At 45.1% G+C, this 22,954-nt stretch overlaps 1 protein-coding gene across 2 annotated transcripts in view; it reads left to right on the forward strand.

Annotated features, from left to right (window-relative positions):
- LOC109899664 (ninein-like protein) overlaps positions 1–19,797 on the forward strand; it is a 37,294-nt gene extending 17,497 nt beyond the window's left edge. The window contains exons 5-28 of one of the 2 annotated variants that reach the window (XM_031835820.1): positions 3,176–3,242; positions 3,427–3,617; positions 3,898–4,053; positions 5,283–5,450; positions 6,105–6,241; positions 7,558–7,698; positions 7,884–8,058; positions 8,586–8,696; positions 8,823–8,912; positions 9,487–9,631; positions 10,408–10,476; positions 10,581–10,705; positions 10,912–11,279; positions 11,528–12,964; positions 13,948–14,052; positions 14,183–14,252; positions 14,426–14,710; positions 16,940–17,053; positions 17,165–17,311; positions 17,446–17,595; positions 18,152–18,265; positions 18,584–18,793; positions 18,869–18,982; positions 19,070–19,797. In XM_031835820.1, the coding sequence (XP_031691680.1) occupies positions 3,176–3,242; positions 3,427–3,617; positions 3,898–4,053; positions 5,283–5,450; positions 6,105–6,241; positions 7,558–7,698; positions 7,884–8,058; positions 8,586–8,696; positions 8,823–8,912; positions 9,487–9,631; positions 10,408–10,476; positions 10,581–10,705; positions 10,912–11,279; positions 11,528–12,964; positions 13,948–14,052; positions 14,183–14,252; positions 14,426–14,710; positions 16,940–17,053; positions 17,165–17,311; positions 17,446–17,595; positions 18,152–18,265; positions 18,584–18,793; positions 18,869–18,982; positions 19,070–19,261 (4,881 nt within the window). In that variant the 3' untranslated portion in view covers positions 19,262–19,797. The remainder of the gene's footprint in view (positions 1–3,175; positions 3,243–3,426; positions 3,618–3,897; positions 4,054–5,282; positions 5,451–6,104; positions 6,242–7,557; positions 7,699–7,883; positions 8,059–8,585; positions 8,697–8,822; positions 8,913–9,486; positions 9,632–10,407; positions 10,477–10,580; positions 10,706–10,911; positions 11,280–11,527; positions 12,965–13,947; positions 14,053–14,182; positions 14,253–14,425; positions 14,711–16,939; positions 17,054–17,164; positions 17,312–17,445; positions 17,596–18,151; positions 18,266–18,583; positions 18,794–18,868; positions 18,983–19,069) is intronic. The other variant, XM_031835821.1, reaches the window with a different exon arrangement.
- The last annotated feature ends 3,157 nt before the right edge of the window (positions 19,798–22,954 follow it).

The raw sequence follows: 22,954 nt of genomic DNA on the forward strand, positions 1-22,954 counted from the left end.
ATCCCTTGAATGGTGTGGTGCTGGGTGAGGTCTGAATCAAATATCTCTATAACCTTCAATTTGTTGGCAACCACACATTTTGTAGGATTCCACACCATACTTCTCTTCAGACCACTGTATAACTGAGTGAGAGAGTTGAGTCTGAGGTACTTGGGGTTTTGAGCAGACCGCTCCACTCCACACCCAGGAAGTGGGATTATATGGAATGTGCTACTGGCAGCGCTCATGGTTGCTCCCCGCTCCTGCCCCACAACATCCATTCCCCCAGTTTTAGCTTTGGCTCTCTCGCTCTCTCTCTCATTGCTTTATTGGCATGAAAAACATTGTGTAAATATTGCCAAAGTGTCAATGTATGTGATATCCATTGTAATAAAATAATAAGCTCTCTACTAGTCAGGACCTCTACCTTACGGAGGAGAGCTTTGGACCATCTGATTATACTGTATTTTGTGATTTTGAATCTGCTGACTCAGTCTGATTAATATTGGAATGAGTGGAATCCTCTGTTATGCTGCTGGCTTGGTGCATATTCCAGGTACTTAAGGGATCTGATCTTCCATGGCTTTGTCTTTCATTGGTCTCATTGCATTTTATTACAGTATTATTAGGTGTGAAATGACGGTAACGAGGCCCAGGAAAAGTCATGGTTGGGGGGGTGCTGTCTGCTTATCTCCCAACATCATGTTTATTGAAGGCCCATTGTTTTGGGATCTAAATTGTATAACCGTAGAAGACAACTAGTGAAGGAAAGGTCATTCTGGTGGCTGACGGGTATCTGTCTGTGTTAAAGACTGCGTGAAACACCGCTGTGAGTGAAAAGTTTGGCGCCCTTTGCAGTTGACCTGTGTGTGTGTTCGTTCTGAGTCTGGAATGAGTAGGTTAGTTGAAGTAAGAGTTGCATAAATGGCCTGATAGAGATTTTGATAATGAGGCTATACACTTCTCACATTTTATCTATGAGTATGCATACATAAACCTAGCCGACATAATCATCGAAAAGCAATGGTTGACCTCTGTCGGCCGCTGCCTGTGAACAAAGTGCTCCTTTTAGAAACCCATCCTGTTATCCCAGATTCTCTCTCTCTTTTTTCACTTTGAAATATTTAGAGCTTTTATGTAACGCTGCACTGACTATCTCTAACTCGTGAGATTACGTCTTTCCAAAGCCCCTCTCTCCCTCGTCAAGCCATAGTGCCAGATAGATCCCTGTGCCATGTTTCTCATTAAGCTCTCCACCAATAATCTATTTTTAAATAGTTAACATTTCCAGCAGTTAAGGCATTATGTAAGCAGCTTTAAGCCTTGGTGGATTCCTTGCTACTGGAGGATAGAGAGTTGAACTACTGCATAGTATCCCTGTCGTATTGTTGGTTACAGTGGATGGGTCACAGCAGTTTACCCAGGTAGAGCGTAGTAACAGTCAACTCCTTGGTAACAGGGACATAGTTATCTGGGTGAACTATGTGATTGGAATGGGGGAGGTTGGGATTCATGGGGCTGGGGAGTTGATAGGTCGTTTACCGCTTTTGGGCTGAAACACGGTTTCTTTGTGGAATTTTGGTGGTGGAATGTTGCCGTCGGCTACCCCTTATTATGTAAATAATTGAACTGGTTCTGTTAAATATTTCACACGAGGTTATCCCTCTTCACATCACTTCATATGTCTTATTAAGTTATCATACGCAACCTACATTTGTCTACACATCCTCCTACAATGCAGCGTGTCGTCCGGGTTAAGTGCCCGAAGAAGCATTTTCAAGGACATGTTAATGTTGGTGTCCCATTTAGCTGGCATGCTTAAGTTAGCATCCGTTTCCATTCACCTTTCATTCGCATTCTATTTGTTGAGAGTTCTGTAACATTCTCCCTGTTCAGACGGAGTATTCCTTTTTGTCTGGTTACAGCGGGTAGTCAACCATCGTCAATCTGTTGTTGACTTACGGACATGAATGTTAGGATTTCATCATCCAGCTGAAATGATTGGTTTTGAATGTTTTTATCCTTTGATATGTTGAGGATTAGTCATGTCTTTACCTTCTCAGCTGACTATATGACTGCCCACCATTTTGTGTTGTTAGTGTTTGTTTACATTTCTTAAGCCTCGGGCCACTGTAGTAAGGAGCACAATGGTGTTCTGTGACCCTGAAGTGGTGCCTATGACAACAATAATAAACTCACTGACCAGGGGTAGCCTGCCATGTGTTGGAGAGAACCAAATGGATTTGTTAGAGAGAAAAGGAGGGGGAGGGATTAGACAATCCCGAAACCAGCACAGTGTTCCCATTTTGAAAAGCCTTTCATGGATGAGTTAAATGTTGTTCAAGAATTTCAGCTGATAAAAAATTGATAGTGTCTTGTTGTCCCATGATAAGTGGCCTGTTTCTGATGTGGCTCTGCAGCTTGGTGCCGTGCCCAGATTGATTCCTTATAAAGAAGCCATGAAATCAATAGACCAGTCTTCCACATGGGATTGATTTAAAATGAGACATTTCAAAGATTTTTGAGGGGGAAAATGTGACCTTGGCACCAAGACGGTAGCAGCCAATCCTTCCACAAATATATTCTCTGTTTAAGATGTTGCCAGGATTAATTTGGTTAGATTAGGGAAGTTTGTATTACATAATAAACTGAAGTTACGCATTTAATTCTACAAAGTGCTTTGGAACTTGCCTCAGTATACAGTACTCAATAACTGACTTCCATTACTAGCTTCAGTTAAACTTTATTATGTAAGACCATAATTAGTTTGTCTGCGTGAGAGCCAACGGCCCCATATGCTGCTGGGGAGTCCAGTCTACTCTTGAGCCTGCTGGAATCACAATTTTCTGGTTCTTCTTGCGCACTGTAGCAGAAATAATGTTGAGAAGGGGTTGGAATTCCTTATGGTCAGTTAATTTGTCTCTCTCTGTTGTCATTGCTCTTCGCTAACAGGCTAGCACTCGCTTACAGATGTCTCTCTTTCACACTCAGAAGGCACACTTACACACACACACACCTCATCTTCTGTACACTCTCTCACATCACACAGTTCACACACAGACCTACACACTGACTAAACAACAAGGCCAGATTATGATACTGTATGTGGATAGGCATACATACGGGTCAGCATTTTAGGCCGTGTCATTTTTCAGTTGTGAACACTTGGTGACACTCGTCAATGTCTTACTTCCAGAGTCTCAAGTCGGATGAGGACACCGGAAGCCATAAGGACACCATCCATCAGACTTTTGAGGCACAAGGTACTTCAATATTTTTATTTAAAGGTGATTTAAACATTTTAAGTGTACTTCATTGTACATTCATTTTTCAAGACCGGAGTTTTTCCTGGTTCAGTCATGTGATCAGGAAACTCCTGGCCCTTTTCATACAAGTCTACTGCTATACCCTCTGAGGGACTTCCATCCTGACGTGTGTGTCTCTCAGGGCAGCAGAAGCGATGGAAGCGGGACAGTTCGGAGAGCACGCTCCACTCCCCTGAGCCGCGGGCCGAGGTGACAGACAGCCGGATGAGGGCGGTGTGGGAGGAGCTGGGGGTAGGAGTAGGTGGCTTTCTGAACAGGCAGGAGCTGTCCCTGGTCTGTGACCACCTTGGCCTGCAGGACCTGAATCCAGAGGTATGGCCAGCCCAACATTCCAGCCAGTGGTTGTTTTAATTCCCGGAAGTGTGCACTTGCTCACTCCCCCTCAAGGGATCATAAGTATTGGATTAGTGTAAACTTGGGCTAAAGGGAGTTTTCACCGTTTCGTCTATCAGTAGGTACGTCCGTCCATTCCTTTTTAATCCATGGGTGCACACCAAGGTAGTTAGACTGCAGTCAGTGGTTACAAGCCAATGATTTCTGTGTGAATTTGACTTTGTGTTTTTAACCCCTGACTCTACGTGTTATCACACAGGAGTTGGACGCCCTCTTCAGAAAGTTGGACACTGACCTGGATGGGAGGGTCAGCCTCAGGGAGTTCCAGAAGGGTCTCTTCAGAGAGGGGAGTGTCCCAGCTCCCACCTCTTCCTCCACCCCCATACGTGCCAACCCCCAGCAGTCACTCCAGCAGGTGAGCAGACAGACGGACACCCTTTTTAGGGCATGCGTACATGTTTTAACAGTAATTGATTTCTATGGAAACGTATGTGAGTGAGTCTGGGTCAGTAGAGTAAATGTATGTAATTAGGCCAGAACAATGATCCGTGGATAACACAAATGACAATATATTGGCACGTGGGACCTCCATCTGGCTCGAACTGAAGGGAGTTTTTGAGATTCATTCTATGTATAAGAAATACACTGTCACTTTACTTTAAATGGCTGGCTGATAGTTTTTTTTTTTTAAGAGCCTATTGCGATCTTCTCTGTGGCTCATAGTTTTTATTAAGATATAGGCGTGATAAAGTATTCAAAATTATATGATTTATTGATTTATACATTATCCCTTCAGTATCCGACATACAAAGCCTACTAATTATACTGGTACAGTTTCTGTGTGTAAGTTTGCCGTCTGTCACTCAGACCAATTTCCTGCTGGTCAATTAAGGAACTTTAGGCAGCTGCCGATCAAGTCATTGACTGTTGAGGGCAGAGCTCAGTCTGCCCTTCCTGCATTCCTTTGCCGAATGACCATATCCACACAAGGAGAAAGTCCGCCAGAAATCATGTATTGCATTTCAGGCCTGAAATCTGCCTGTGGTTTGTTAACATGGACTATGAAAGACCTCATCTGTTCTTTCAAAGCTGGGCATGTTGATGCCTCTCAGGTATTAGGAACAACTTGCAAGTTGTTTTGATAGCTACATGAACCAGCACCGAGACCCCCAGTGTGTTTCTCAGCCTGAAAACTACTGCCACTCCTCCATATCCTAAACTGGTGGGTGTAGTGGTAGATGTACAGTATGTCATGTGCAAATAGGGAATGGAAAATGGGCTAAGCCAGATGAAGTGTTACAACACCAAAAAGGTGTTTATTAGCGGCGTGTGAAACACACGTGTGTGTGTGTGTGGCACTGAGGCTCTTTTGTCTGTGGGAGCCTGGATTAAACTATGCACAGTGGGGGAGGTCAGGTTATTCTTAGCGAGGGGCAGCGTGACCGATGGAGGTGTTCCTGCGACAATGCCATGCCTCTCGAGGACTTCTTTGTGTTTCTATGGCATTGTGGGAACAGCAGTGAGGCTACACAAGCACGGCCGCACTGCAGTGGTCTACAGCGGTGTTCTGCGGCGGAGGAACCGAATTGGGCCATCCGCTAGCCTGTTCCTGTAGCTCTCATGTCTTCCTCTGTTTTCTCCCAGGCCTTCGAGGAGCGGACGGTGCGCTCCACCTCTCCCTCTCTCCTGTCTGCCACCGTGGGTCAGAGGCTGCTGACCAGGCTGGACGAAGGGTCGGGCTGCACCAGTCCAGAGAGAGTCATTGCCCTCTGGACCGGCGAGGGCATACGGAACAGCAGGGACATCCTACAGGTTAGTCCCAGACTAGTTTTGAACCAATGCACATGTTCATGCAACTACTGTTTTTTTTTTAAATCTCCTGTTGTCACAGATACACATGCTCATTGCTTGTGCCAGTTATTTTCAGAAGTAGCCTTGAAATGTTGAGTGCTCTGCCTTTTACGGCTGCTTGAATTGATATGTTGTTGAAGAGCCTTGGTGTTGGTTTGTACGGGATAAAGAAAGCTGCAGGGTTTCTAGGGGCGTCTCCTTCCTGTGTGTGAAAAGTGTAATAGGAGTAGAATTGAGATTGCCAGTTCCATGTAGCTGATGCTCTTTTGCTTTCGATTAGATGCTTTAGTGTGGAACTATAATCTATGTAATGCAGCCTACAAAAGCCCCTAGCTAGACACACTCTGATTTTTATATTAAGTGTTACCGAGATAATAATGGTGTAATCTGCCACATTTTTTAGTACCGTAGAACGTAAACATGAGGATGAGCTGAACTTTGACCTGAATTTATATATACCATACACCAGTTGTCAAAACACCTAGTCCATGAGAGCTTCAGGGATGGAGGTTGGCTCTAAAACACCAAATTGCACTCCAGGACCAGGGTTGGTGGTGATTAATTTACCACTGCCATGCGTTTGTAAATTGACCCGTGCTGTTTGGTCCCCGCCAGACTCTGGACTTCCCCCTGGATGAGCGGGTCAGTCTGTCTGAGCTCACCCTGGCCCTGGACAATGAGCTGCTGGTCAGCGGCAACGGCATCCACCAGGCAGCCCTCATCTCCTACAAGAATGAGATCCAGTTCCTCCAGTGGGTCTTTGGTTTGATACTGTATACTTTGGTACTGCACGCTTCCATTGGATTCTAGAATGAAGGTCATGGGCCAAAGAGAGTCCATAGAGAGCAATAGTAATGGTGTCCTTTTTGTAGGCACTAACGCCGCCCTGGCTCATTGGTTTAAGCATAATGGGGAAATTAATGGGTTAAATAAGGTCAGTGGTAAACAAAGGCTTAGGACTTTAAGTTTTGTTCAAAGCATTTTGAAGCATTTATGGAAGCAAAACGAGCACATAAACATGACCTTTATGAATTATAAAAGCCTTTAACTGACTGATATTATCTCCTAGAACATAATATTTCCTACGGTCTGAAGTTAACACAGGCATATTTTCTGCGCTCATCCCAAAACCCCATTCATCTCCCCCCCCCCCCCCCCCCCCCCCCCTGAACTAACCATTGGTAACTCATTTCCTTTTCTTTTTTTAGGACTACAAGCTGGCGAGCTCTGTTGCATCCCCTGGGTTAATTTCCCTTAAATTAATTTACGTCGACTGTTTATTGATTTCATGGTCAGGCATTGCTTTAAGGGGAATCATTGGTTCAACTTCACTAATGTGCAGAGAAACTGTAGCCTACATAATGGATTTAGGTTCTGACGGATTTTACTACGGCTCCGACGAGATGTTGCTTTTATATTGTTGATTGTAAAAGTCATTCCTTTGTCAATTTAATGACCAACTTTGGAACCAAAATACAGCACTCTTTCATTAAGTATTAATTTGCCAGTATGTGTAATGTAGATATAATATCAACTCAGCAAAAAAAGAAACAACCCTTTTTCAGGACCCTGTCTTTCAAAGACAATTAGTAAAAATCCAAATACCCCCCCGCCCCCGCCCCAGAAATGCAAGGAACTTGCAGGTGCCTTGGTGGAAGAGTGGGGTAACATCTCACAGCAAGAACTGGCAAATCTGGTGTAGTCCATGAGGAGGAGATGCACTGCAGTACTTAATGCACCAGATACTGACTGTCACTTTTGATTTTAACCCCCCCCCTCCCCCGTTCAGGGACACATTATTCAATTTCTGTTAGTCACATGCCTGTGGAACTTGTTCAGTTTGTCTCAGTTGTTGTATCTTATGTTCATACAAATATTTACACATGTTAAGTTTGCTGAAAATCAACAGTGAGAGGACGTTTCTTTTTTTTGCTGAGTTTATATATATATATCTCTTTCTCTCTGCTGTTAAAGTTAGTCCTCCATGATGTCCTGAGCTATCGGGTCAATCTGGTGAGTGATGTGGTAAGGTCCATGCTGAAATGTTTGTCCACTGGCTGTCCCTCAGGGTCCTAGCAGACCAGGCGTGTCGGGAGAGGGACAAGGTCAAGGCTGACCTGGAGTGGGCCGACAGGAGGAACCTCCAGCTGGTCAGCGAGGTGGATGACAGACACGCCGCCATTGAGTCACTGAATGAAACCAAAATCAAGTAAGACCTGTTCTTCCTTCTCGTTATAGATTACAGACTGATCTTGTGGTTGGAAAATCTTGCTTGACTGGTTGTGAATTTTCATGATCTGAGTGTGAGCTGTTGACCTTGTTGAATGTACTGTAAAGTAACTCCTGTTGAATGGAGGAGAGGCAAATTTAGTCAAACTTCTCTCTGACTGGCAGGGGTCTGGAGCAGGAGTTCCGGGATAGGCTTACGGCCCTGCGTAGTGAATCTGCGCAGGAGAACGACGTCCTGCTGCAGCAGGTGGAGCATGAGCGGGCCAAGCTCAAAGAGGAAGTGGAGGTCCTACGGGCACACGATGCCAGTCTGCACGAGGAAGTCTGCAATGCCACCCAGGTGCCTGGCCCTATAGAGATGCCCCATGAGGTTTTTACAATGAGAAAAGCGTGCTAATAAGACAGGCAATTGTTTGACCACCCCTCCTACAAGATTCCTCGAGCTTAACCTCCTATTATTGATCTCATTGCTTTAGGCTCCTTAAGCTTTTGAATAGACTTTTGTGTGAGTATAAACTGGTTAATGTTCTGCAAGGAATTTTTCATCTCTCTCCCAGTCTCTTCTCTAGACTAGAGAACTCAAAGGAGAGGATTAGATTAGCCCATGTGATTTAAAAAAATAATTTAAAAAAAAATGTGGCTTGGCCTTCCTGCTTTCAACATCTACCTTCAGACACGCTCTATTCACACTCCAACTAGACCCACCCGTTCACGGACAACCAACCAATGGCAGACTGCTGCTTAGCTTCTTAACAATCCGCCCGTTGTTAGTACCCCCTATTGTTTTCTATTGTGGCGTGATTATACTGTGTTGGATATCTTAAAGCGTTATCGTATCACTAAGTAACCCTCCCTCTGGGCTAACAGGAGAAAGGCCGTTTGGAGGAGGAGGGCAGTGTTCTGAAGGGGAAGCTGTCAGAGACCGAGAGAACCATCTCTAAACTGCAGAGAGACCTGGACCAGCTTCTACTAGACAAGGTGAGTGGGAGCTATGTGAGGATGGGCGTGATGCCATTCTGTGGTAACTCATCCCTCTGGTAATACTGCATAGCTCACTCCCTATGAATGATTGATGACAGTTTCCGTTTTGGTTGGCTGACGCAGTTTGGGAGCCTGGATCCGAACAACACAGGACTGCTTAACCAGGAGGAGCGCTTCTCTGAGATCATCAAGGAGTTCGAGCTGCAGTGCCGGGTAAGCGAGAGGAGCCAGAGAAAGTGTGTATGTGTGCTCGCGTCTGTGTTTAAAGAATCATGCCTTGCGTGGAAGCCCCGAGGGGGCTTGACTTAGCCTGGCTACCATTCTTTTTAGCTAACATTCCACTAATTTGTCAATTGACAGGACTGGTAAGGAGTGGATTGTAAGCTACAAAAACTGTTTTACCTTTCACAATTTTCCAAAGCATAGTAATTGGTTGTACACTGCATGCATAACATTCATGATTCATGGCAAACAGATTTTTTTTTTGCTCACTTGCCTGTAAAGAGTTGAGATCAGTTTGAGTGTATCATGACAAACCTCTTGATTTATCCAAATGCCTCCCATTTTTGGGAACCTAGAAAGTGAAGGTGAGCGCGTGTTATTCTGGGTTCACAGAATGAGTGTTGCTGTGTGGCTTTACTAGCATGTGCACTTGGCAGTTAGTGAGGACACTGTTGACTGGTGCTGCTCTATCTCTATAGTAAGTCTGCTGTGTTTTGCTGGATGTGTTATTTATGTTTGTCTGAAGTGTCACCACTCTGCTAAATGACAAGTTTGTGTGTCACAGGCGCTGCGGGACCGGAATGACGAGTTGAACTCGGAGGTGGATTTTTTAAAGAGTCATGGGATTGGGAGGAGATCCAGACAGGAAAGGGACACATCCACACACGCCTGGTCCAGCCAACGATCACTGACTACTGAGTCAGACTCGGGTATACCCCTGTTTTCACCTGATCTTTGTCTCTAGAATCTATTTGTGTTAAGAACATATTTAAATATTGTTTTTCTCGTTTTCAGTCTTTACTTTGAAATGTATACTGATAAAAAAATATAAACGCAACATGAAACAATTTCAGTTAGTTCATATAAGGAAATCAGTCAATTGAAATAAATTCATTAGGCCCTAATCTATGGATTTCACGACTGGGCAGGGGTGCAGCCATGGGTGGTCCTTGGAGGGCCCCCCACACGAGGTGAAGGAGCTGGATTTGGAGGTCCTGAGCTGGTGTGGTTACTCCCTCAACTTGACATCTGTGGCATTGTGGGTGACACAACTGCACATTTTTAAAGTGGCCTTTTGTCCCCAGCACAAGGTGCACATGTGTAATGATCATTATCAGCTTCTTGATATGCCACACCTGTCAAGTAGATGGATTTTCTTGGCAAAAGAGAAACGCTCACTATCTGGGATGTAAACACAAAATTTGAGAGAAATACGCTTTGTGCGTATGGAAAATGTCTGGATTTTTTTCTTTCAGCTCATGAAACATGGGACCAATACTTTACATGTTGCGTTTTATATTTTTGTTCCGTGCATTTATTTAGACCTACTGTATACTAAAGTGTTAACTGAATATTTTATCAAATGTGGTTCTCTAATGCACATACACACACCTTCTCATTCCTCCACTGCGTAGCTCTCCAGTTACACAGTTTAGCTTAAGTCACTAAACAACTCTTTACTGTAATCCTGTCCATTGTGCTTCAGATGACCCGGAGATGAAGAGAGGCATAGCTCCCATGGCGAGGAAAAAGCTTCAAGTGGCCAATAAGAATGGTAAGAATTGGAAATGTCAATCTTTTTTTTTCTTTTTTTCTCTCCGTAAAAGCCCGTTGGGTGTGACTCGCACAACCTTGGTTATTTTGTTTCTGTTCCCTCAGGCCTGGGTTCTCTGGAGAGTCTGCCAGGTCTTGTTGTGAGCATTGAGACTGAGATGGCCATGGGACAGCTTAAGGAGAGGCACAGCCAAGAGGTGCAGGACCTGAAGATTGAGTTAGAGACCAAGGTAGAGAGGAGGCGTTGTGACAGACAGGCTCACGCATTTTTGTATTGTTTTGATTATCGTCTCCAATTTTTTTTTTTTGTAAAATTAAGAGGTCCAAAATTGTAGGTAATTTGAGTGAAACTAAAAAACAAGGAAGATTAGTACATGGAAGGTGCATTTTTCAAATTCTGGGATATCTCTGACCCCTCATCATTCTCGCCTCAAAGGTGAACTTCTACGAGCGCAGCCTGGAGCTGATGCGGCAGAACATGGAGGTGGAGAGGAAGGACATCTCTCAGGGCTTCAAGGTGGAGATCAGTGATCTGGAGGAGCAGAAGGCCCAGGTGGAGGAGCAGGTTAAGAGGCTCAGGGAGGAAGTGGAGAAGCTGCAGGCCCAGCTACAGCGCAGCTCCAGGAGCCTGGGAGGGCCAGGCTGGGGCACTGACCAGGAGAGAAGGGCCCAGCGCGAACAGGCAGAGCTGGAGCAGAACTATGCCCGGGAGATCAGTAACCTGGTCCAGAGGCTGACCTCAGAGAAGGACCAGCTGGAGGCTGAGCTGAAGCTCAGAATGGACCAGGAAGTGCTGCTCGTAAGGTAGGTGTAGCCAACTTATCTTACTTCCTTGGCCTGTATTTTGTCATTCAACTCAATTAATTTCAAGTTCACATTGTTTTATAGGTTGGCTACCTGCTTCTCATTCAAAAAATTGTAATTTTTTTGTGCCAACCGTAGTCCCTACAACTTCATCCCTTTAAGTCATAACACATACACTGGACTTACAAAACAATGGTGTGCAGTTTGTGTGTGTGTACCTAAGTGAACAGTCTGTGCTATGTAATCAGAGAGGCAGATCAGCAGGTGTCTCAGATGCAGACACAGCAGGCCCAGCACAGCCTCATGCACCAGCTACGCTGTGAGTGCCTGCAGGAACCGGAGCAGGAGAGGCACAGGGAGAGGCTCCACAGCACAGAGAGGGTGAGTGAGGAGCAGGCCAGGATCTGCAGCCGGGCCGCTGTGGAAAGGAAGAGGCTGGAGGAGGAGCATCAGGAGGAGGTTCTGCAGCTGAAGGAGCACACAGCCACTCTGCAAAAGCAGGCTGATCTGGCCTCTGAGTCACATATACAGCACAGTCAGTCAGAGGCTAAACTGGAAGAGACTTGCGGTCAGTGCAGTCAAATGCAGGCCAGACTGGAGGTGGTTTGTGCCCAGCTAGAGGAAAGCACTGTGTCTCTGGCGTTTCATGAGACTTTGACCAAGCGCCTGACCTCTAAACAGCAAGCTGTAGAGGAGCTGGGGTTGGTGAGGGATAGAGAGAGAGCGCACTTCAGTGAGGTGTCTCAGCTAAGCGAGGAGCTGCGTATTCTACGGTCTGAATCTGAGACACTTCTTCAGGACAAAGAAATGTTGGCAGAGAATTGCAGCCGTCTGTCCAGTGCTTTCATACAACAGCAAGTTCAACTGAGGGCCAAAGAGGAAGACACGGCGACCCTGAGGGGGGAGTTGGAGACGGCACGGGTGGGTCTGAGAAACGAAGTTGAGCAACGCTCAAGGCAGTCTGCTGAGATGGTCTCCCTGAAGATGGACCGAGCAAAGCTTAAGGAGGAGCTGCGGAAACGCACGACAAGCATTGACCGTCTGCAGTCAGATCTTGACTGTGTCACTGAGGAGTTAGACCAATGGAAAAGGGCAGAGGAGAATCTACAGGAAGCCTTGAGGCAGGAACGAACCAAGGTCACACAGATCCAATCCACCCTGGACCTGGAGAGGGAAGAGACGGACAGTCTGAGCCAGGAGAACGCCCACTACATCCGCCTGGCTGACCAACTCTCCAACCAGATCGTAGAAATGGAAACGGAATCATCCAAACTCCGAGACCACATCCAAGAGCTGAAAGCCCAACTGAGTGAAACGTTCAACCTGGTTTCTAATCTAAGGGCCCAGCTAGAGGCCAAATCCACAGAGGTACACCACCTTGTGTCAGATATGAAGCAGATGGCAGGTCTGTTAGAGATGGCGGAAGCCCTGTCTAATAAGCACTATAGGGAAAAGGAGCTGCGGAACACCCAGCTGGAGACCAAGGAGAGTGAGCTGCACTCCCTCAGAGGAAAAGCTGGCAGAATTGTCCAGCTCCAGCAGGCGCTGCTCTCCTCTCGGGCAGAGGTCCACGGGTTGGAGGAGGCCTTTGAGAAGGAGAAAGGCAGGATGAAGGAGCAGCTGGTGGAGATGGAGAAGCTGGTCATGGCTCTGGAGATGGTGATGGACCCTGCCAGTCCACACAGGTTTGTGACGTGCAGGCCGGTCACCAGAAATCAAACCAACCTTCAAACGACTAACCTTCACCTGCCTGATTGCAATGTTTTCTTCCCCAAATATGGAGGCTGAGATTTGAATGACTAATTGCAACCGACCAGCTCTCATCTGAAAGAGATCCTCACCTTTTTCTCTTCAGAAACCTTCTGTCTTAGACCACTGCGCCACTCAGCCCAAGGCATTGCATCGCAGTGCTAGAGGCGTCACTACAGATCCGGGTTTGATCCTGGGCTGTGTCGCAGTCGGCCGCGGCTGGGAGACCCCTGAGGCGGCGCACAATTGGCCCAGCATCGTCCGGGTTAGGGGAGGGTTTGGCCGGCTGAGATGTCCTTGTCCCATCACGCTCTAGCAACTCCTTGTGGCAGCTGGGTGCATGCACGCTGACTTCAGGTTGCCAGCTGAACTGTGTTTCCTCCGACACATTGGTGCGGCTGGCTTCCGGGAGCAGTGTGTCAAGAAGCAGTGCGGCTTGGCGGGTCGTGTTTCGGAGGACACATGGCTCTCGACCTTCGCCTCTCCCGAGTCCATACAGGAGTTGCAGCAATGGGACAAGACCGTACCAATTGGATACTATATAATTGGGGAGAAAACAGGGTTAAAAAGTACAATAAATAAAAAATATATATTAAAAAAAATGACTTCAACCATTTCTACACCTCCAACATCAAACTGTCTGGAATGCATTAACAATTTACTATCTCTCTCTAACGGAATGGTTTTCACCTAGGTGTGCATGCTAGTAGATTTCATTTGTGTGAATAACATTTGTATCATTTGAATGTTTACCTGTCTAATCCCGTGTCCATTTTACTTCACCACAGAACTGCATTGATTTCACCCAGTTTTATTTGGAACTGAAATGTTAGCGTCAAATTGTAAATTCTTCCCCGAAATTATTACCCAGAAAAATGCATTTGAGGAGAAACTCATATCTCAACTATTTCAACACTAGATCTCAGCTAGACAAGGTCAACTGTGAGAACAGTGCACTGAAGGACAGATTGGCCATGTTACAGCAGGATGTCCAGAGACTTGAGGTGGAGATTATCCAGAAGAAGTAAGTTGATCCGTCAGTAATGTTGCTGTGAGAAAATGCTCAATTCAGATAGGGCTTACAAATGTCATATTTAAGCTTTATCCTGTCTACACGGCATTGAATCATTCCTTTCCATCTTTGATTCCATCAGAAAGAAACTGGACAAAGTGGAGCAGGAACATGAGAAGAACAGGGAGGAGCAGGAGAGGCATTGCAAAGAGGTTTGTTTTCAAAAGTTTTTTTTTTTCTTCTCCATTTTACCATAATCACCCTGCATAGTTCAACTGACCCTTTCAGCCTTATAGATTTTCATAGCCTACATTTGATCAATGGGCACATGAACATTCTCAATGACCCAGTCTGATGAGCCCTTCCTCGCTCCCCTCCCGCTCAGAATGCCAAATACCGTGAGGAGCTCCTGGACATGAGCGCCCGGAACCTGCAGCTGAGCAACGAAAACGCTGAGTTGAGCTCCCGTCTCCGTGGCGACCAGGGGGCAGTCCAGATGCTGACAGAGCGGCTAGCGCATGTGTCCCAGGAGCAGGAGGAGGGGGCGGCCGCAGCCAGGCAGCTCCAGGAGACCTCCACCCAGCAGGAGAGGGAGAGGTTCCACCTGCAGGCAGCCTGGCAGCATGACAAGGAGCTGCTGGAGAGAGAGCTCAACACCACCAAGGAAAAGGTATATATGGGTGACCTTTGGGACAGAACAATAATTATATATATTTATCACACACACACACAGTACCAGTCAAAAGTTTGGACACATCTACTCAGTCAAGGGTTTCTTCTTTATTTGTACTATTTTCTACGTTGTAGAATAATAGTGAAGACATCATGAAATAATAAACGTCTTGTTTTCGAGTTGATAGTTTACGGATTCTACCATATTAATGACCTAAGGTTCGTATTTCTGTGTGTTATGTTATAACTAAGTCTATGATTTGATAGAGCAGTCTGACTGAGCGATGGTAGGCACCAGCAGGCTCGTAAGCATTCATTCAAACAGCACTTTCGTGCGTTTTGCCAGCAGCTCTTTGTTGTGCTTCAAGCATTGCGCTGTTTATGACTTCAAGCCTATCAACTCCCAAGATTAGGCTAGTGTAACTGATGTGAAATGGCTAGCTAGTTAGCGGGGTGCGCGCTAATAGCATTTCAAACGTCACTCGCTCTGAGATTTGGAGTGGTTGTTCCCCTTGCTCTGCATGGGTAACGCTGCTTCGAGGTTGGCTGTTGTCGATGTGTTCCTGGTTCGAGCCCAGGTAGGAGCGAGGAGAGGGATGGAAGCTATACTGTTACACTGGCAATACTAAAGTGCCTATAAGAACATCCAATAGTCAAAGGTTAATGAAATACAAATGGTATGGAGAAATAGTCCTATAATAACTACAACCTAAAACTTCTTACCTGAGAATATTGAAGACTCATTTTAAAAGGAACCACCAGCTTTCATATGTTCTCATGTTCTGAGCAAGGAACTTAGCTTTCTTACATGGCACATATTGCACTTTTACTTTCTTCTCCAACACTTTGTTTTTGCATTATTTAAACCAAATTGAACATGTTTCATTATTCATTTGAGGCTACATTTATTTTATTGATGTATTAAGTTAAGTTTAAATACATTTTTTAAAAATTGGCAGATTAATCGGTATCGGCTTTTTTTGATCCTCCAATAATGGGTATCGGCATTGAAAAATCATAATTTGTCGACCTCTAGTCTGGGCCACTCGAACTTTGAGACTTGTCCCGAAGCCACTGTGTTGTCTTGGCTTTGTGCTTAGGGTTGTTGTCCTGTTGGAAGGCGAACCTTCACCCCAGTCTGAGTTCCTGAGAGCTCTGGAGCAGGTTTTCATCGAGGATCTCTCTGCACTTTGCTCCGTTCATCTTTCCCTCGATCCTGACTAGTTTCCCAGTCCCTGCCGCTGAAAAACATCCCCACAGCATGATGCTGCCACCAGCATGCTTCACCTTAGGGATGGTGCCAGTTTTCCTACATATGTGATGCTTGGCATTCAGGCCAAAGAGTTCAATCTTGGTTTCATCAGACCAGAGAATCTTGTTTCTCATGGTCTTTGGTGCGTTTTGGCAACTCCAAGTGGGATTTCATGTGCCTTTTACTGAGCAGTGGCTTCCGGCTGGCCACTTGACCATAAAGGCCTTATCCTTCTGGGAGTTTCTTCCATCTCCACAGAGGAACTCTAGCGCTCTTCTCAGAGTGACCATCGGATTATTGGTCACCTCCCTGACCAAGACCATCTCCCCAGATTGCTCAGTTTGGCCGGGTGGCCAGTTCTAGGAAGAGTCTTGGTGGTTCCAAACTTCTTCCATTTACGAATGATGGAGGCCACTGTGTTCTTGGCCCTTCAATGCTGCAGAATTTTTTGGTACCCTTCCCCTTTGGTTATGCATCAGTAGTCACCCAATTAGACCATATCAGCAAAAATGTTGTAGATAGGTCTAGCGGCCAGCTATCTAAACTTGTAGTAAGCATGGTCGAATTACTGTCCAGGGTGGGGACGATTTTTAAATAATCAATTATCATATTTAAAACTGCAAACATTTGCTTCCACTCGATGACAAAATGTGTAGAATTGCATGAAATGTACTTAAATGTTCTCTTTGTTGTCACCAAAGGGGGCTAGCTGAAATGGGGGGGGGGGGGGGGGGGGGGTTATAGATGTGAGTACGCAAACCCACGAGCCACTGCGGCCCCTCGTGATGTGTTCCGTTTGAGTTTCTCCTGTCAAAGTTGACCATCCCTGGTCTTGATACAAAGTTTGGTCTAAATTGTGAAGAATGTAAGCCAATTTATTGTTCAGCATTTAAAAAAATTTAAAAACATTTTGATCGTCTAGCTAACTGGTCTCATTAATGAACCTTGGTTCTTGAATGTTTTGTTTGTTCTTAGCTCCAACGTTTGTCTGAGGTGGAGTCCTCGCTGACCAGCCTGACCCTGAAGCACCAGTGGCTGGAGCAGGATAAGGAGAGGCTGCTGAGGGAGGCAGAGGAGAGGACCCATAAAGTGAGAGAAGGATCTACTTGGCTATAGCATCTCTGTTGGGGGGAGGCTTGTCATCTTCCAAGTACTAAATGCTAGGTTTCCTCTGACTATGTATGAATGTTTTGTTTACAGGTTGAGATGCTCCAGGATTCTCTTCGCTCTGTGGACTCCCAGACAGAGCTGCTTCGTTCCAAACTCCAGGCTGTGGGTCAGGTGAAGACTGATCAGGACCAGGAAGTTGCCAACCACCAGAGGATGCTGCAGGAGGCCCAGGACAAGGTGGGTGACATCCCGACGATTAAAACGTTTAGAAATATCGCCTCACTTTTTGCTGCTCCTGAATTTGCTCTTTAATATAGAGTATTGATACAACACCTCTTTGACGGACTTCATTGTTGTGTGCTGATCATCAGGTAACGGAGCTGGAGGCCAGCATGGGCAGGCTGAGTAGGGAGAAGGAGCAGCTGCGTCTGGCCCAGAAACATCATGAGGAGGAGGCCATCATGGCCCTACAGGAGGAGTGCCAGAGCCTGCACCTTCGAAACCAGGAGCTACTCCACGAGGTAGGACTACGTCACTTGCTCCTGAAGCTATTTTTCTTCCTTGTTCAACAACCATATAACACTGAGGCAGTTGATGTGATGGGCAGTAAGTTAACATAGTAGCACAGATAGGAGACAGATGTCTCACCGGCTGTATAAATCTGAAGCATCGGTTTAGCACTTCTTCTCGCCACCAAATATGGAGATTGAGAGGAAGTCCACTCTTAAGTCTCATGCAATGTAGGCTTGCATTGAACACCACATTTAGGCTACTGACCTATATCATAGAAGCCTATTTCTATGTGAAAATGTTATGGGATTTGCTCTTTGTTTTGTTGGTAGGCCTACATTATGCCTATTGGCTACTGTCTAAAACTGTAAGGGTACAGCCACAGTGTTCACTATAAATGCACGCCGGAAGTTGCACCAAATTCTCACCACGTTCAAGTTTCCGCTAACAAGACCTAAAAGTTGCTCACTGCCCCCAAAAAATGTGAGGGAACATTGGTGACCAGTGTCTTTGGTAGTCTTTCTGAAATGTAGGTTGAAGTTCACGGTTATGCTTTGTTTCCTTCAGGTGTGTCAGCTGCAGGGCCAAGACTTCGAGGTACAGAGTCTGACCCAGGAGTGCCTGACTATGAAGAGCAAACAGGCACAACTGGAGGCTGCTTGGGCGGAGGCACAGGACCAGGTGACTACGCCACACATTTTGGTCAAATCATTTATCAATTTACTTTTGCTGAGGCACCAAATCTCTGAAACTGAAAGCATTTTTGCCAATTTAAACTCAAATTAGGCAACTAACACCATGGTCCAAGTTTGTACTAATCCTCCACCTCAGGCTTGTGAAAGTTTAGGCTAATTCCTTTCATGAAAATGTCCAAACTCCATTCTTATGTCCTATTGAGTCTATCAGCATGTTTGAGGGGATCTGTTTGAGCAAGAATAGTTTGGGATGCAAATCTGACTACAATGTAGTCGATGCTCAAGCACAGTTTTTTTTGTGCAGGCACTGCGGGCAGAGACAGCCTTGACCCTGGCCCAGGTCCAGCATGCACAGCAGCTGCAGCAGTTCAGGGAGCAGGCAGGACTGGGGTCTAGGGAGCAGCTGGCACACCTCCAGGCCCAGCTGGCAGAGGAGCGGCGCAGGGGGCAGCAGCTGGAGGAGACCCTCCGCACACAGGCCCAGCAAGCCAGTGCCCAGATGGGCCTGCAGCAGGTACTTTACTGCATCACAGGAAATGTGTATGATGTTGACATGGTCTAAATGCTCTCTCTCTCTGTTGGTGCTCAGGAGCAATATGAAAAGGTGATGGGGGACATGCAGGAGAGGATGGAGGAGGTGGAGACCAAGCTGAGGAGTGTGCGCATGATTCTGCAGGAGAAGGTCAACCAGCTGAAGGAGCAGGTCAGTTTACCGTTCATATGAGACAAACAGCAGAGAAACATGTCCTGAAAATCTGACTATTTAATTGTGTCCCTTTCCCTCCCACAGCTGGCGAAGAATGCCAAGTCGGACATCATGCTGAAGGACCTGTATGTGGAGAACTCTCAGCTGATGAAGGCACTGCAGGTCACTGAGCAGCGACAGAAGACTGCTGAGAAAAAGAACTTCATCTTAGAGGAGAAGATTACAGCCCTCAACAAGCTCCTTCGTAAGATCGCCCCTGCCTCCCTCTCGGCGTAGGAGTTCCCTACTACTCCAAACAATGCTACTCCCCAAAATACATTGACATTTGTGAAACAGTTTCCTTCCCTTAACCTTAGTATAGGGATGACTTTCCCAATGACATGTCTATGCTTAATGTGGCAAGTGGTCCACAATGTACAAAATCATAATCTATAACAAAATCACTGTGCTACACCTTCCTCTTGGGATGGTGGGTTTGACTGCACAGGTTGTGGGTAAGTGGAACAGAACTGTTTTCAGCTACTAGGGTAATATGCATGACTTGTTTTTGTGTGTATATAAAATATATTTTTTTATTTTAATTATATTAAGATTAACACGAGACCCTTTTTTTGTGATGGTCGATCGGAAGTTTCTATGAAGTATTCTCTCTGTAGAGGCAGCTAGTCTGTTAGGTTATTAGAAGGTAACGAACAGACTATCCTCCAGCATCATGCTGTGTTGGTAGGTCTGAGCGTCAATTAGATGTTTTAATGTATAAATAACATTCCAGTTTGATCACCAAACACACTCCATTAAAGTACGTAACTTTACGTTTTGGTCTGTCTGCGATGAATGGTACTGCAAGCGTAAAGCTGAAACCTCTTAGTCACACAAAATGAATCACAGAAATGGTTTAGCTACTTGTTTAATAGAGTTATTAATGGTATTTTTAAAGTATCAACCAAAAGCGCAGTACAGTATTTACAAATATAAAGTTTTGATACACATGCCCTTTTTTATAAAATTTTACAAAAATGTTCAACCCTGATGCACTGCTGTACAGTCAACCTTTTGAGTACTAAAAAAGGTTGTTGGGACAATGTATTTAGGTAATTATTGTAAAATCACTAACATGCCAGCTGTGGATTTGTCATGCACTACACAATCAATGTAAAACAAAACTGACCAAGTAATACATGTCCTCGAGCTAAGTATGTATTAATTCTTGTTTTTAAAGCACTTTTTCAAAATGGCATGACCTGAAGCAATTGTATCACTCAATGGGTAATCCTCTCTGCCGACACAAAGGTATGGTATTTGATCCAAGACGTGATATGCTCCAAGACTCCCTGGCAAATCAACTGCTCACACTTCCATTTTGGCAAAGTGCTGTGGAGACTGAGAAGTTGAGTTTGAGTGTTAATCATGTTCATTGCCTCACAAAACACATACACAGAACAAAAATATAAATGCAACATGAACACGTTTTTCATGAGCTGAAAAAGCTTCATGCACAAAAAGTGTATTTCCAATTTTGTGCACAAGTTTATTTACATTCCTGTTAGTGAGCATTTCTCCTTTGCCAAGATAATCCATCCACTTGACAGGTGTGGCATATCAAGAAGCTGATTAAACAGCATGATCATTACGTCTGAGACCAGCCACCCGGACAGCTGATGAAACTCTGGGATTGCACAACTGAAGAATTTCTACATTGTCAGAAACCATCTCAGGGAAGGTCATCTTCGTGCATGTTGTCAGGGTCTTGACCCAACTGCAGTTCAGCATTGTAACTGACTTCAGTGTGCAAATGCACACCTTCGGTGGCCACTGATACGGTGGAGAAGTGTGCTCTTCACGGATGAATCCCGATTTCAACTGTACTGGGCAGAAGGCAGACAGTGTATGTCATGTGGGTTTGCAAATGTCATTGGTATAAAGTACTTAAGTATTTTTACTTAAGTAGTTTTGGGGGGTGTCTGTACTTTACTATTTATATTTTTGACAACTTTTACTTCACTTAATTTATCAAGAAAATTATGTACTTTTTACTCCATACATTTTCCCTTGCACCCAAAAGTACTCGTTACATTTTGAATGCTTAGCAGGACAGGAAAATGGTCTAATTCACACACTTATCAAGAGAATATCCCTTGTCAGCCCTACTGCCTCTGATCTGGCAGGCTCACTAAACACACTTGGTTTGTAAATGTCTTGAGTGTTGGAGCATGTTCCTGACAATAAAAAACAAATGGTGCGGTCTGGTTTGCTTAATTTAAGGAATTTTACATTTTTATACTTTTGATTTTGATATTTAAGAATATTTTAGCAATTACATTTACTTTTGATACTTAAGTATATTTAAAACAAAATACTTTTTAGACTTTAGACAAATGTATTTATATAGCCCTTCTTACATCAGCTGATATCTCAAAGTGCTGTACTGAAACCCAGCCTAAAACCCCAAACCGCAAACAATGCAGGTGTAGAGGCACGGTGGCTAGGAAAAACTCCCTAGAAAGGCCGAAACCTAGAGAGGAACCAGGCTAGGAGGGGTGGCCAGTCCTCTTCTGGCTGTGCCGGGTGGAGATTATAACAGAACATGGACAAGATAGTCAAATGTTCATAAATGACCAGCATGGTGAAATAATAATCATCACAGTAGTTGTCGAGGGTGCAGCAAGTCAGCACCTCAGGAGTAAATGTCAGTTGGCTTTTTATAGCCGATCAATAAGAGTATTTCTACCGCTCCTGCATTATCTAGAGAGTTGAAAACAGCAGGTCTGGGACAGGTAGCACGTTCGGTGAACAGGTCAGGGTTCCATAGCCGCAGGCAGAACAGTTGAAACTGGAGCAGCAGCACGGCCAGGTGGACTGGGGACAGCAAGGAGTCCTCATGCCAGGTAGTCCTGAGGCATAGTCCTCCGAGAGAGAGAAAGAAAGAAAATTAGAGAGAGGATACTTAAATTCACACAGGACACCGGATAAGACAGAAGTACTCCAGATATAACAGACTGACCCTAGCCCCCCGACACAAACTACTGCAGCATAAATACTGGAGGCTGAGACAGGAGGGGTCAGGAGACACTGTGGCCCCATCCGATGATACCCCCAAACAGGCAGGATATAACCCCACCCACTTTGCCAAAGCACAGCGCCCACACCACTGGAGGGATGTCTTCAACCACCAACTTACCATCCTGAGACAAGGCCGAGTATAGCCCACAAAGATCTCCAGGGCACAACCCAGACAGGAAGATCACATCAGTGACTCAACCTACTCAAGTGACGCACTGAAGATTATTTAGTACGTTATCTGGGTAGCTGGAAAGTAGAGCATTGCAGTAGTCTAACCTAGAAGTAACAAAAGCATGGATTAATTTTTCTGCATCATTTTTGGACAATGTTTCTGATTTTTGCAATGTTACGTAGATGGAAAAAAGCTGTCCTTGAAACAGTCTTGATATGTTCGTCAAAAGAGAGATCAGGGTCCTTCACAGTTTTATTTGAGACAACTGTACAACCATCAAGATTAATTGATTCAACAGAATATCTCTTTGTTTCTTGGGACCTAGAATAAGCATCTCTGTTTTGTCCGAGTTTAAAAGTAGAACGTTTGCAGCCATCCACTTCCATATGTCTGAAACACAGGCTTCTAGCAAGGGCAATTTTGAGGCTTTACCATGTTTCATTGAAATGTACAGCTGTGTGTTATCCGCATAGCAGTGAAAGTTAACATTATGTTTTCGAATGACATCCCCAAGAGGTAAAATATATAGTGAAAGCAATAGTGGGCCTTAAAACGGAACCTTGAGGAACACCGAAATTTACAGTTGATTTGTCAGAGGACAAACCATTCACAGAGACAGACTGATATCTTTCCGACAGATAAGATCTAAACCAGGCCAGAACTTGTCCATGTAGACCAATTTGGGTTTCCAATCTCTCCAAAAGAATGTGGTGAACGATGGTATCAAAAGCAACACT

The sequence above is a fragment of the Oncorhynchus kisutch genome, linkage group LG11 (genome assembly GCF_002021735.2).
Source record: "Oncorhynchus kisutch isolate 150728-3 linkage group LG11, Okis_V2, whole genome shotgun sequence".
Lineage (NCBI taxonomy): Eukaryota > Metazoa > Chordata > Actinopteri > Salmoniformes > Salmonidae > Oncorhynchus > Oncorhynchus kisutch.